The sequence below is a fragment of the Artibeus jamaicensis genome, unplaced genomic scaffold, assembly GCF_021234435.1.
Source record: "Artibeus jamaicensis isolate MK-2021 breed Jamaican fruit bat unplaced genomic scaffold, CSHL_Jam_final contig_64, whole genome shotgun sequence".
NCBI classification, from domain to species: Eukaryota; Metazoa; Chordata; class Mammalia; order Chiroptera; family Phyllostomidae; genus Artibeus; species Artibeus jamaicensis.
The window spans coordinates 3,513,206-3,528,122 of NW_026521911.1; the positions used below are offsets into that span (position 1 = coordinate 3,513,206).

A 14,917-nucleotide genomic window follows, 5' to 3' on the forward strand; every position below is an offset into this window, starting at 1 on the left:
TCCCCAGCCTGGGGGAGAGCTTCCTGGGGGGCTATCGGGCCCTTTAGGTGACATGCTCCCCACAGAACCCCAAGTGGTTTTCAAACTTCTCCCCACAGCACCCAAGCTGTCACCACGAGGAGACTGAATAGAGGTGGCCCCCAGCAAAGCTACGGGCCTCCTAGCCCCTAGACACACATGCGCATTTCAGTCAGACAAATTCTGCTTGTAGGTGTTTTCACTCCAGTATTTTGAGTGATATTTTTATTAGGAAAAGTGTTCTCTGCTACTAAAAACCAGTTTTAAAAACACTTGTCTAGTTCAATACCCTCATTTGACAGAGGATGAGGCTGAGGCTAAGGAAAAGAGATGACGGGCAGCTGATCTGGCCCATGGCCCACGTGAGGCCCTGTGCACTGCCCGAGTACCTGCATCGGCCGTCGGCCGAGGGAGGCCCACCGCCGTGGGAGTTAGACGCGAGGGGTCTGTGTCTCACTGGCCCAGTGTGAGCCCTGGCTCCGCCACTTACTAACTCCACTGTCTATAAAACGGTCACAACCATAAAATCGACATCTTGAGTGTTTTGTGAGAATGAAATGAGGCCAACTGGTGAGGTAGGTGGCTTAATGCCTGATGAACAGGTTCAGTGACCAGGAGGGCTTGTCCTGCACCTTTCTCTGACTGGGCCGACTCTTCAGAGGAAAAATAGTGAAAATGTTACCTTTTTTTCTAATTTTCTTTTTATATGCTTTTCTATATTCTACCTTCTCTATATTCCATAAAAGGCTTCAGGCCACTCTCACCAAACATCTGCACAGTCCTGGTAGACAAGTGGGAAATAAGGCTGGCACACACGGCTCACTCTGCCATGTGCTGCTCAAAGTGCCTTACGGGTTCTCTCACTTAAACTTCATAACCCACCTGTTGAGTGGGTTTGGTTACTACCTCCATGGTGCCCCTGAAGGGCTGGGTTACAGACGGCTTGAATACCCTGATCGCACAGCTAGTGAAGGCTGAAGCTGGGATTCAGACCTAGGCAGAGCGTGGCCAGAGCCACGCCCAACCACTCAGTGAAGACCAAGAAGCAGGAAAAAGAAATAACAGCAGAGTTTATCAGAATGAGGGACAGAAACACCAAAGTGTGGACCATGAAGCTACATTAGGTTTGTGTCATTGAACCTCTTTTTTGGTTTCGAGCTTTCTGGCAGCCAAAGGAACAGAGAGGCAGGGCCAGGTGCATGAATCTCATTGTAAGAAAGCCAGAAGCATGTCAAGTTCCTCGCAGAAGTTCACATCTCCAGGAACTCTGCCTTCCTCCTGTAGGAGGAAGGTCAGCGAATAGCCCCGTCCTTGTGGCTGCTTTCCGTGGCCACATGTAATGCATGGAAGCTGAGGACTGGCGGAGGGTTCCATGTCACTCACCAGGGTCAGCCCTGGCTCTTTGGGGCAGGGGACACAACCACAGGTCAGAGCCTTCTAGAAATCGACTTTTTCTGAGTATAGCTCCCAGATCCCTGGTGGCCTGACAAACAGTGGGGCCTTCTGTACACCAGACCACACAGTGTCCCATGTCACGCAGGCTTGCAACAGTCAGCACATCGGCCCAAGAGGGGAAATTCTAACCAGCTCCCTCAGCCCAGCCTGCTGACCTGGGAAAACCACAGCCAGATGGGTCGTCCTCCAAGCCCTGCTCTGAGCGAAAGCGCATTTCCTGTTTCTGGAGCCCACTCTTAGTCAGGAGTCCTCAAAACAGATCTGGGACTGATGGGCGGAAATTGTGGAGAGCACAGGCACGGAGCGAGGGATGACCAGTGTTCCTGGCACCTGTGGGATAAAGCCCGCGTCCCCTAGCCCGGCCCTCCAAACTGCTCAGCTGTGCCCCAGAGACCCTTGGCCATAGTTGGGTGGGTTTACTGACTGCCTCCTGCACACCTTGGCTGTGCTATTGTTACTGGTGGTGCTAGTGGTGAAATTGGACCTTGATTCTTGAGTTGGGCAAAGAATTCAGAGCCAAGAACTCAAATTATAAGCGAAGGTTTATTTAGAAAGTCACAGAGGTGGCAGAAGCGAGCCAGCTGGGCTGCAGAGGCTCAGGAAACAAGTTACAGAAGCAAAGGAAGGGCCTTTGGAGTTTCGGGAAGAGAAAGGCAAAGGTGACAGGCCTGCTGGGAAGAGGAGGGGGAAGGGAAAGGTGCGGGTGTGCTCTGGGGGGAACGCGCTTGCTGGGTGCTTTTTCTTAGGGTTTTAAAGGCTGGGAATTTAGGGGAGGTTTTAGGGGAGGGTCCTAATAGAATAGAATAGTCCAAAAGTGAGGTGCCCCGAGATGAGGGCTATCCTCCCGACTTCATCCATCCTGGGCTGTGGTTGGCACACATGGCACTGAGTGGATTTTTGTTATCTGCCTCTCTGAGTAGGGCAGTCTAACCTATTTTACCCTCTAGTTGGGAGGAGAAGTGTAAATCACTTACTCTTAAGTGTCCTTGGTTGGGGAAGGTAGGATTTTGCAACTTACTAGATGGCTGTAAACTGTTCGGCCATTTAACTATCTGTCCCATTTTCCTTCTTCCACCTGGCCTGGCTCATTGGCCTGTCTCACTGTGCCCCTGCTTCCAGTAACCTCTCCCCTCCTGTCCAAACCTCAAACCTCACTTCTCCCTAGATGCCTCCCTGAACCCCCAGCCCCTGAAAGTCTGTCCCTCCCCTTCCACCTCCAGTCCCAGGTTCCTTTACACATTGTGAGATGGGCGGGATGGGGCTGCTAGGGACCTGGGTCCAAGAGCCTATTCTGCCAAGTACTCCCTGGGTGATGCGCCCCCTTCTGGGGCCTCAGTTTCTTCTCCTGTGAAACAAGTGTAGTAATCAATAACCCCTGCCCCAGATTGTTGAGGGAATTAATTGACCCGGTGGAAGTGAAAGTGCAGCGTAGAACATGCAAGGCTGGCTGTACAGCTGCCTGGTAGGATATCGTGTTTGTTTGTTTTAACTGTTTACTTGAGCGCCAGGAGCCTCAGGGTGGAACTCACAAGATCCTGCCTGTCGAAGGGAAAGGGCACCCCTGCAAGATAAAGGCCCAGGAGTTATCAGCCTATCACAGCCCTTCCCACTCTCATTCCTGGGGCAGCACCTCGCTCCCAGCACCCCCCTCCCTCAGGTACCCAGGATCCCGCCACCAGGCTGGGGTGGCCCTCCTGCACTGCTGCCTCAGGGCTTGCCTGGGACTGAGACCGGACCAGGAGATTCTGGTTCTCTCCAGGCAGCGTGTCCCAAAAGAATACGTGGGCCACCTGTGCTAAATGCAAATGTTCTAGGAGCCACAGTCAAAGCTAAAAAAGATGTTGATTTGGGTAATATATTTTCTTTAACCCACTACATCTAAAATATCCTCATTTTAGTGTATCGTAAGTATAAAAACATTAATGTCAAATAAGAAACTTCCAAGCCGATAGATAATTTTTGCGTGTTTATTTAAGCCAAACCGATGGCAATGCTGGGGAGCGAGGTCTCCAATGCTCTGGGGAAGGAGAGTTTTGCAGCTTCTGTTCTGCATTTGGAATTCCGGAGGGAATGTAAGGAAGCCTAAACGAAGGAGGGAGAAGCAAGGCAGGGATTCAATTACAGGATAGTTGCCAAGATTATGTGCTCCCTTAAGGGTGATTAGGCTTCCCAAGGATCTGAAAAAAAACACAAAAAAAAAAAACACACACACAAAAAAACGCTCTTCAGAGGTGTGTTAACCTAGATGAACTGAAGCAGTGGACAGGGCTTGCTTAAGGCAAAGGCAAACTTTTACTAAACAAGTTATCGCCCGGGCTGGTGTGACTCAGTGGATTGATCCCTGGCCTGTGAGCCGAAGGGTCACCAGTTCGGTTCCCTGTCAGGGCACATGCCTGGGTTGCAGGCCAGGTCCCTCGATGGGGTCCTCCACTGATCAGTGTTTCTCTCCCTTTCTTCCTCTCTCTCTCAAGATAAATAAAATCTCTTGTAACAAAAACAGAAGATATTATGATCTGCCCAGTCAGCAATTTATGGTAAGATTTGGTTGGACTGGTCAGATTTATTATAGACACCCCTTTCGTCCACATTAAAAATGAGACATTACCCATTCTTTGTTTTTTCACGCGAAGTCTGCGACATTCAGTGTGTGTTTTATACTTACGGAGCATCCCAGTTGGGCCCAGCCACACTTCCATTGTTCGGTGGCCTCGTGTGGCAGGCGGCTGCTGGCTCGCACAGCATCGCTCTGAGACACAAATGAGTAACAGACCCTCAGCACCTCACCAGGAGAAATAACACAGAATGGCGGGGCTTCGGGCCCCTTCACATCACATCACAAAGGCGCCTCCTAACTCTGCCAGGCCTGCAGTGGGGCCGCTAACTCACCGGGCTTAGAGGATAAAGCATGAGTTTTCTGCTTGCACTTAGATCTCAGTTCTGCCACTTTTTAGTTGTGTGATGTTGAGCAAGTCACCTAACCACGCCGCTTGTTTGCTTGTGCGTGGAGGGTTTAAGTGTACTTCCCTTGCAGGTCCCCGTGAGGATGGAGCAGGCGCAGGCATGCAGAGCCAGTGGCCTGACATGCCTGGACTCTCCCCTCTGCTAGGCCCCTGGGGTGCTCAGTATGGGCCCTCTGCCCCCCTCCGAGCCAGCAGCAGTCTAAGAGCTTGCTTGCAGCATGACAGTATCTCCCATTGATGTTCTCATGTTTCTTCCAAGAGCCTGGCATTAGCTGCACCCACTGTCCGTTGGAGCCAGCTCTTGCATTCTTCTTTCTGTAGATAAATATCAGATATCTGCTTAGTTTTCCCCAGACTCTGGGCTAGCACCAGAGTTTTGACAGAAAACAAGGCAAACATTGTGCCTGCTCTTGTAGAGGCCAGCAGGGGAGAGACAATGAACAAGGTTTGACTCAGACACAAGTGTGTGAAAGATAAACAGTTCTTTACTGTCTCTGCAAATCCACTTAACTTCCACTGTGAATGCCCTTTCTTCGAGAGCAACAAGAAATTCAACCTCGGCCTTTCTCAGGGTCCCTCCCCCAGGGTGAAGCAAAGGTCCTGAGGTCTTATAGGATGCCCAGGCACCAGGGAGGACCCACCCTGACCCAAAAGGCAACAGTATAAATCAGTCCTAGCACATGTGGTCCCCCACAGCATGCTTGGCCCATGGGAGTTTGGCGTAACTGAGAACAAGGGAGCCCAGTATTTCCAGGCCTGCCTGTAGCCTGCCCCTCGAGGTGAACTGCTTCCTTCGGCAGTCTCCTAGGCCAGGTGGCTCTCTGCTGCTCACGGAATCCACAGAATGCTCAGTCCCCACCCCTCTGCACCCCCAGCTCAGAGGCTGTCCTCTCTCTGCACACTGCCCCCCACAACACCCCGCATAATGTTTCAATGGACTCAACCTTTGGGAATAAATGCAGGGAAGGAAAATCTGGCAGCTGGGGAATATTTTCCTTCTTGCTGTTACCAAACAGCAATTGGGAGGGTCCTGCTGCCCACTCTCTAAGCAAAAAAACAAAACAAAAAAAAACCCCCAAAACAAAAAAACACTCCTTTTCCTTTGAAAAAGGAAAAGAAGTGTTTCAAAGGAAACACTTTCCTCCTTTTAAAGGAAAAGGAGTGTTTATTCAAAACTTCACAATTTTATAATGACAGCTTTCCCCATGCATTCATTAGTCACTTAAGCTTATCGATTGAGGCTAAATAAACTCTAACGCCTGAGTTCTCCTATCATTCCCCCTGTTAGTTTCATCTTATTTCTATAGGGTTGGTTTACAAACTTAAGCAACATAATATACAAAAGCTACACAATTTTGGAAGAACGGCAGGCTTCTGCCTCAGACTCTGTCCCCTCTAAAACAGCTAAAGAATGAACCTGCCACCCTGCGCCAGGCCAGCCCGATCCTAGGCTGTGCCCGGAGTTCCTTCCCATCCAGAATACTGTCTGTTGGGAAATGCAGACAGCTGCAGCACGATCATCCATCCAGGCATCCTGGAGGAAGGGGGCCTGAGAGCCAGAGAGACCTTGCACCCCACCGAGAGCCCTTTTTTAATTTCAGATCTTCTTGCCCAGAATTCCATGCACTCTGCAGGCATTCAGCTGCTCAGCCAGTCTTGTCCTAGGCCGTTTCCCATTGCCTCAGGCAGCCTCCTCCTACGGCCCCTTCCTACTTCTCCCCAGTGATCTGATCAGATCTCTTTGTATCATTGCCACAAACTTCCCCTGAAGCCAGGAAATGCAGAACCCTTGCTACCTGATGAAATAAAAAGAGAGAGAGAGAGAGAGAAGAAAGGGAAACGCCCAAGAGGGAAAAACATACAGGAACTGATGTTTGAATGAATTTCCCTGCTGGGCGATGCTGGAGCCTTGAGCCAACCAGCACCAGGGAGCCAGGCAGAAGAAGATCAGAATAGTGTACCCCTGGGGGTGGGGGCAGCAGGAGCTTCTGATATGTGGGAAAGTCCAGTATTTGCCTCCAGAGGTTCCCTTAAAAATGAAAATGGTGAGAAAGGAAAGAGAAAGTCACGGGCCAGGTGAGGCCTGTGGAGACAGAGGCTCCGTGGGAAGAAAGGAGTGTCACTGTGAGAAGCATCGAAACCTGTAAAGAATGATGAGGTTTATTGGAGCCAACCCAATGACAGCTGCTGGAAAGCAAGACCTCAATGCCGTGGAGAATGACGGTTCTGCAGTTTTAAAAATACATTTGGAATTAGGGGGCAAGGTAAGGAAGATCACAGGAAGGTGGGAAAAGCAAGGTGCAGAATAGTCAACAAGATTGCCTTTTCCCTTGAGGTGTCTCCGAGGCGTCTGAGAAAGGACTGTTTTGGCATTGCAAAGGCGTGTTAACCCAGAAACACAAGAACAATGGACAGGGCTGGCTTAAGGCAAAGGTAACCTTTTACTAAAAAGTTACAGGTCTGGGCAGGACTAACCACATGACCTTCCCAGTTAGGAATTTGTGATCAGGTCACCCTGTGAGGTGATTTTCCTTCACTGGGCCTGTCAGTTTTATTACAGAAGCTCCCCCTTTTTTTGTCCACAAGAGGCAGAACCACATAAGTTTTCCAGCCCAACCTCTCCCCCATGACCAGGGAGAAGTCAGCCTCTGCTTGCTTGCTCCTAGTGATGGGGAACTCCCTCCCTCTCAGGACAGGCTCATCAAAGTGCTCTGTGCAGTGGGCTGTAGTCTTCCTCCAAAGAACTTACTGCTTCTAATTCTGGTCTTAGGTGCATAGAGAAATGTAGTCAAATCAGACCCATTCAATCACTTCATGTTCAAATGACCCTGTGCCAGTAGCGACTTCTCCAATATTTATTTTCCTCCTTTAAAAAATGTGCACAATAACACCTGCGTAAAAATGTATTAGAGGAAGGCAGGTAGAATAGGTAGGCCTCAGTGACCTTGGTTCCTACCTCCCCCCGCCCTCAGGGTGAACCAGCCAAGTGCATAGAGGCTCTGGAGTCAAACTGAGTTCAAATCACAGCCCGACCCCTTGCAAGTTGTGTGGCCATGCAAGTTACCTCCTTTCTCTGTGTCTCAATTTTATCCCCAGAAAATAGGGATTATGATAGTATCTCCTCCAGAAGGTGTGGTGAGTTCGATAAGTTAATGCACTGGGCTTGTGATAGGTGCTTAGTAACCACTAATCATTGCCATCATTTCCTCCTTTCTGACAGTCAGGAGATGGTCATTGTGTCCCCAAAGTCTTTTACTTCCCAAGATAAAAGACCTCTCCTGCACGTTTGCATGGTGGCCACCAATGCAAACCTGGAGGGTCCTGACCCAGGGTGACCGTGAGTTTCTGAGTGGTGAGGTGGTAGCACTGAGCAACCCTGAGTGTGGTCTGACTCACCTGGCAGGAGGAGAGGGGCCATTGCCTCTTGCCTCGGCCAGCCCCGTCCTCTTCCTCTCATAGCAGACAGTAGAGGACAGACAAGCCTGTGGGCTCAAACCACCCCAACCTCTAGGAAGGCACAGCTCACTGGAGGCTCTTGCTTATGGTGACTTTGCAAGTGATGATAGCCACGGGTGACAGTAACTGATGAGAGCAGTGTGGCATTAATCTCGGGCAGAGGTTGGTGATGCTGATGGTGTAAGGACAGTGTCAGGGGAAGGATGGTGTCCGGAACGCTGAAGATGATGTCGGTGGTTCTTACAATCATAACTTCATTATGTCAGGTGACAGTGACAATGATAATGATTGTGCTGGTGATGGGTGATGATGACAGAGACTATGATAATAGTAAGGACGATATGGGTCACTTATCCATGATGAAACTGGTGGTGCAAATGGGGCGATTTGAAGGTGATGGGAATAATGATGATGGTGGTAATTTTTGGTGATGCTGGTCGTTACTATGATGTTAATGGTGGTCATGACGAAAGGGAGCCATTGGAATTTTAGCCCTTCTTTCAAAACCACTTGTCATGATGAATGCTTCCAAAAACCCATCAGAGGATGACTAGACCACTAGGCGCGTGTAGCCAGCACGGAGGTGACAGCAGGGGAGTGGATGTTCAAGTTCTTAGCTGTGGTGTTGAAAAATTCTTCGTTGCCTCAGAGGTGTGGCATGGGACATTTTGGAAGGCAAAATAAAGAACTGGCGAAGAAGACATGAACTGAAGCACATAATGGAAATTAGTATTTTATTGACTATTGATCACCTTGCAATAAATTATGTAGAAATTATGTGTTTGAATACTTTTAATTGCTGGGCAATAAAATCTGTTTTCTTAAAAAAGGAAACCCACTTGTTAAATACCTTCAGGCCAAGAACAAATGGAGCACTGTTGACCCCAATTGCCCCCGAGGAGATGACAGGCCCCCACCTCTCCGCTCCCAGAGTCCCCTTCCCCGCCCACAAGCGTCTGTGAGCAGAATGTTTCATCCAGCCAACTGCCCACGGTTGTGTCTTCTCAGGGTGAAGATTCCTCCTCCAAGCAGAGCCCTGAGCAGTCCCGGAAGAAGCGCAATGGCCTAGCCCAGATCGCATCAGACCTGACTGTGGTCCAGTTCATCAAAGGTAGGTGAGCATAGGCCATACTGTGGGGACATGGAGGTAGAGGGGTGTTTGAAACTGCACAGGAACTAGCCCATCCCTGCCTTTCTTATTTGCCTTCCGTCCCTATAGGTCCTTCATGAACACCATAGACTCCTTGTAAGCTTTTGATCATATGACCCCCTCTGCCTGGAACATCATTTCTTATTGCTATCCATCAAAATCTCCCTTGTTACCCTGGCCAGGTGGCTCAGCTGGTTGGAGCATCATCTTGTACACCAAAAGACAGAGTTCTACTCCTGGTCAGGGCACATACCTAGGTTCTGGGTTTGACCCCTGGTCCAGATGTATTTGGGAGGCAACCAATGGATGGTTCTCTCTCTCTCTCTCTTTCACGCTGATGTTTCTCTCTCTCTACCCCACCTCCTCTCTCTAAAACCAATAAACATATCCTTGGGTGAGGATTAAAAAAAAATCTTCCTTGTTCCTCTAGGTCAAAATCAAGTGCCACTTCTCTCCTCTGCCCACCTAGCTTGGCTGTCCCTGGCTCAATTCTCTGAATGCTTGGGGCTGCTAGATCAGCTCAGATTTGTGCTGCGTACTCGTCCAGCCCTTCCCCACAAGCAGGGAGCTCCTGAAGGCCAGTGCCTCTTCTGGCTCATCTGTGACCCTTCTCTCAGCTCCCACTGAACCTGCAAACACAAGGCTCTCAGTAAACATTTATTCAATTCCTGGACTGTGATATGTGGAGAAGGAATTCTGGGCTAAAGAGCAGAAACTTGGACTTTGGACCCAGGTGATTGCTCCTCTCTGGGCCTTGGTTTTCTCGTCCATGCCGTGCCAGGTGCACTCAATGATCACTCTGATCCTGGGACTCTGAACTCAGCTGATCAGTGACCAGGGTCCATGTTGTAAGCAGGCTGTCCCTTTTGCAAAGACTGATCCCAGGACTGCTGACTGGCTGCTGTGAGCGAGGCTCCTGCACAGCCCTGGGCGAGAAGTCAGAGGCCTCAGTTAGTGGCCCGCTCCCAACACTGACAAGCATGTAACCTTTCTTTCATCCCCTACCTGAGTTTCCTCACCTGAAAGATGGCTCTCTCATCCTCGCTCTGCCTCTCTTAAGGACTGTTAGAAAATCAAATGAGGTGGCAAATGGAAACCTCTTTGTATATTATTTTTAAAAACTGTACTTATAGAAGGTATAGTTATTATTTCAATGATCACTCCTGCCCTCCTGTTGTTATTCTGATGTGCCCCGGGACAGCTGATTGAACTGCCTGTGGTTTAAGAGGATGATAACCACAGGGTTTACTTCATGTCCTCACTGAGGACTTTTGTAACAGGAAGTTAATTAAGCTACCAATGTTTGGTGTTTACTAAGATATGATGTTGGGATACCAATAATCTAGCTTCCAGTTCTCCAGCAACCCTGGGGAAAGTGGGGGTGGACCCCCCCAGAGCTAAGCCTAGAGGCAGGGGCTCAGACTCCTTGACCGCCCTCCGCTGCTGGAGGGAGCTGGCGCGGGGTGGAAGAGCTTATTAATCACTGCTCTGGCTCCTGCCCAGAGGAAGCTGGAACCAGTTGCTGAAACTGAATCCTGGGGTGGGTGTCCTGGGCCAGCGAGTCTCAGGTAGTTTCAATTTCTACATGAGCCTAGAGAAAATCGAGGCAGTGCCGGCCACAAACCCTGTGGCTGCTCTGCCAACCTGGCTGCTGGGCTTTCTACTGAGCTCCAGAGGGACCAGTCTGATCCTGAGTCTTGTTCTTGACTGCATGGAAACTCTTGGAGGAAGACAGTCCCTGAGCGAAGGAAGGCCCCTATCTGATAGGGGAGACATAGGCCCTGAGCTGGGAGATTCCCCGGGTGAGGGGAGAGCCAAGTGTCTATCTTGGGCCAGGTCTCTGTCCAATGGAAGATACATAGTCCCTGAGTAGAAGTAGAACCTGCTGGGTCTAAGTCTCCTCTGAGGTCTCCTGGCTCTCCAGGTCTCCTCCTCTGAGACCTGGCCTCTGTGCTGGAGGAGGACGCATTGTCTGATCGGGGAAGCATCGTCTCTGAGCTGAGAGGCCCTGGCTTATCTTCGGAGGGAGATGTTGTGCTAAGCTAAAGGAAGCCCCTGTCTAGTGAAGACATGTGGCTGAGCTAGAGATGGACCCTGAAGTTTCCCTTCAGGTCTCTCTATCTAAGTGAAAGGCTCAGCCCTGCCTTCCAAGAGCTTTCCACCTGTCCCAGGGACAGGCTGCAGGCCTGGAGATAGAGAATGGGTGCAGGCTGCACTGCAGGGAGGATAGCACAGAGAACAGGGTGGAAACAATTAATAGACGCAGTCAGGCAGGAATGTGGGTTGGGGGGATAGAAGGGAGAATGGCCCTTACACTAGGAGTCAGGAAACTCCCGGAAACTTCTGACCTTGCCCCAGCCTCTGGAAGTGAACTTGGGTGAGTCCCTGCCACCTGTACAATGAGGGCACCTATGCAGCTTGGGCCAGGCCCAGGTCAATTTTGGACAGGGCAGCTCATGGAGGGAGGGAGGGAGGGAGGGAGGGAGACTGGGGCAGTGATCTGGGGTGAAGGCTTGGTGTCACAGCTCCCTGCTTCAATTCCTGGCTGAATGCACCGTGTATGTGACAAGAGACTAGGGACAGGAAGCAGGCCTGGGACATGAAGAAGGGGGAATTCCACAGCCTCAGCTCCCACCTACCCTGCCTGGACTTTTTATCCCAAGAAAACAGCTCCAGGCCCCACCCAGGAGCTAAGGAATCAGCTGGCTTGACTCTGGCCATGCTCTGAGGACAGGCACAGATCTCCCAAGACAGCGGCCCCGGCCCTACTGCTGCAGGAGCAGAAGGGGACTCGGCCCAGGGTGGCCCCATAGCCATCTTTCCCGACCAGGCCAGCCTGGCAAGCAGCTGGCTTCTCTGATGTCTCTTCTTAGAAAGGCCGTTCCTCCTCTGTCCCACACACCTTCTGTGTAACTTCCTCTGTTGGTGGTGGCGGAGAGCGTCACACATGTCAGAACAGAAGCATCCCTGGCCGTCACCTTGGCTGCCCCTGCTGATGAAGGGCCTGAAGCCCAGAGCTCGGGACTTACCCCGGGTTGTGCACCCTTCAGTTTAGCAGACTTGCACAGTCTAGGAGCCAGGAAGAGCCTGGGGAGGTTGTCACTTCTATCCTTGTCTCTATGCAGTTGCCACTGCTGTGCCCCTGTTAGGAATTCCTTTTCCTTTCTGCCCAGTCTCTCCAGGTCTTCCCAGTCCTCAGACCCCACCCCTGCCCACCCCTGCCCACCTCCAGGAAGCCACCCAGCAGCCAGCCTGCTCAGCTTTCACCTGATCTTGAGGTCTAGATGACGCCCTAACACTTGGGTATTTGATCGCACATTCATCTGCGTGTCCATGCATTCGTTCCCTCATTCATTTCTTAAACTTTGGTTGAGTGCTTGCTGTGCCCCTGGCTCTGGAAATCCAGCAAGTGACACAACAGACAAAAATCCCTGCTCTCAATGAAGGTGGCATTGTGGTGGTGTGGCCAAAAAAAAATGGCCAAATGAGTCAAGTGTGCAGTATGTTAGGTGAAGTGCTGTGGAGAAACGTGAACTGAGGATGGGGAGAGCAGGGGAAGGGATGTGGCCCCCTGTTGGGGACACAGAAGGGAAGACAAAGGCCTGGGTGGCTTGGAAGGAGCTACAGCACGATGGGGTGGGAAAGGCTGGCTGAAAAGAAAGGATAAGAGAGGAATAAGTAGGACGGAAGACATGAAGTGAAATGGGATGGCATGAGCCGAACCGAATCAGATAGGGTGGGACGGAATAAAAGGATGTGGAGTAGAATTCTGAACAGAATACAAAGGAAAGAAGCACAGTTGGATAAAATGCAACCTAACTCGATGGAATAGAATGAAGCAGAATTTCAAAAATAAAATAGACTTCGATGGAAAGGAGTCCGATGCAGTTGGACTGAGTGTAACAGAATCACATGGGATGGGAAGGGAGGAAAGGGACAGTTTCAACTGAACAGGGGGGCACTAGGCGGGAACAGAAGCGACTGGCGTGGCTGCCCACTCTGACCTCCTCCCCGTTCGCCCCACAGTCTTTCCCGGCGTGCTGCTGCGCACCCTGCGGCACCCCATCTTCCTGCTGGTGGTCCTGTCCCAGGTGTGCTTGTCGTCCATGGCAGCGGGCATGGCCACCTTCCTGCCCAAGTTCCTGGAGCGCCAGTTTTCCGTCACAGCATCCTACGCCAATGTCCTCATTGGCTGCTTCTCCTTCCCCTCGGCTATCGTGGGCTTGGTAGTGGGAGGCATCCTGGTCAAGCGCCTCCACCTGGGCCCCGTGCACTGCAGTGTCCTTTGCCTGCTGGGAGCGCTGTCCTGCCTACTTGTCAGCCTGCCCCTCTTCTTCATGGGCTGCTCTACTCACCACATCGCAGGCATCATCCACCAGCCTGGGTGAGTATGAGAGAGAGAGAGGATGCATGTGAGCAAAAGCATGGGAGAGGGTGGGACAGGGAAGGGGGGCAGCCCAGACAAGGCCAGGTCAGCGGGGTACTTCAAATCTTGCCTCCCTGTAGCCCTGTCTCCTTCCCTTCCCATTGTGAGCAGTGGGACTTGTCTCTCCAGTGAAGATGTCAGGCCCGAGCAGGGGAAGGGGCAGGGGTGGAAGGAACTTGGCCTGCAGGACAGCTCCAGCTTGGGGAAGGGTGGAGGCTCGGTCAGGGCAGAGCCACTTGCAGGCACAGCACCTCCAGAGTGAGCCCCGAGTGCCAGTGGCGGTGGGGCGCATCGCAGGGGCCGAGCCCAGCTCAGCCTAAGGAAGGAGGGAGCAGGCTCTCCATCCCTGGGGGGCTTATCAGGGACGACTCCTGCTCTGGGAAGGGATTGGCCTGGAGACCTCGGAGATTCTTGGTTTGTAGGGCCTGGGAGCTAAATTCTGTTGTTCCCTAACCCTAAAATTCCAGAATTACTTCTCCACCTCCGTGGGGCAGTGCCTGCCTCCACCCCCAGTAGGAAAGCCTCTGATGCCTATCTCCCTTCCCTTGCCCACACCTTCCCACCCCACACATACTTTCTCCTCTTGGGAGCATCTTGGAAAGGATGTGGGAAGTTACGTTGAGGCCTCTTCTCCAGAGTGACTTCATTTTTCCTGGGAACTGCTTCAGGCTTAGGCTGGCCCAGCTGCAGCTAGAATTCCCCAGCTTTCTGCACCTGGAGTTCCTCCTGTAGGACGGGGTGGGGGTGGGTTCTTGGCTCAGGTTCCAGAAGTGCTCAGCCCTGGTCTCCCAGGTCCCCTCCTTCCCTCCTTCCTTCCTTCTCCTTCTCCCCTAGGGAGGCATTGCTGATGGCCAGGGCAGGGCCTTCTGTGTGCAGAGCCCTGTCCTCGGCCGGGCCCTAGGTCTGAGGATGAAGCCAGGGCCTTGAACTGGCTTTTGGAATAAAAAGTAAATGGCTATGTTACCACCACTTTCCAAAAAGTCAGCCTACACACCACATGCCCTATTTCTCTTTTCTTCTCCCTCTCACCTTGACCCTGACATCTCATTTCATCCGTGTTCACATCTGTGTTCTTGCAATTCACTCACTGAACTTTGGGTTCCGTTTCATTGAAGATGCCTTTCAGGACCCGCAGAAAAAAATGAGCAGAGGTTCTCAGGCTGGGGTCTCAGTAACAGTACCAAGAGCTACTGAGAGCAGAGGTCTGCCCCTTGCCCAATGCCCGACCTGGCTCTTCTTGTATTCCTCATTGGACCTTCATGGGATCTCTGAAAGAGGGTCCTGCCATCACTCCCATTCCACAGATGAGGACAGCATGGCCCAGAAAGGGGAAGTCACGCAGCCAGGGTCACCTGGAGCTAGGGCTGTCCCCGCAGCAGCAAGGGGCCCCAGGTCTCACCTACGCAGCCTTCCAGCTGCAGGCAGGGGGGCTCTGAGACGGCCGCACCCTGG

At 51.6% G+C, this 14,917-nt stretch overlaps 1 protein-coding gene across 4 annotated transcripts in view; it reads left to right on the top strand.

Annotated features, from left to right (window-relative positions):
• Positions 1–14,917, top strand: part of SLCO2B1 (solute carrier organic anion transporter family member 2B1) — a 61,386-nt gene that overhangs the window by 35,961 nt on the left and 10,508 nt on the right. For all 4 annotated transcript variants that reach the window (XM_037131507.2, XM_037131506.2, XM_037131504.2 and 1 more), the window contains 2 exons: positions 8,898–9,000; positions 13,066–13,423. In XM_037131507.2, coding sequence (XP_036987402.2) covers positions 8,898–9,000; positions 13,066–13,423 — 461 coding nt within the window. The remainder of the gene's footprint in view (positions 1–8,897; positions 9,001–13,065; positions 13,424–14,917) is intronic.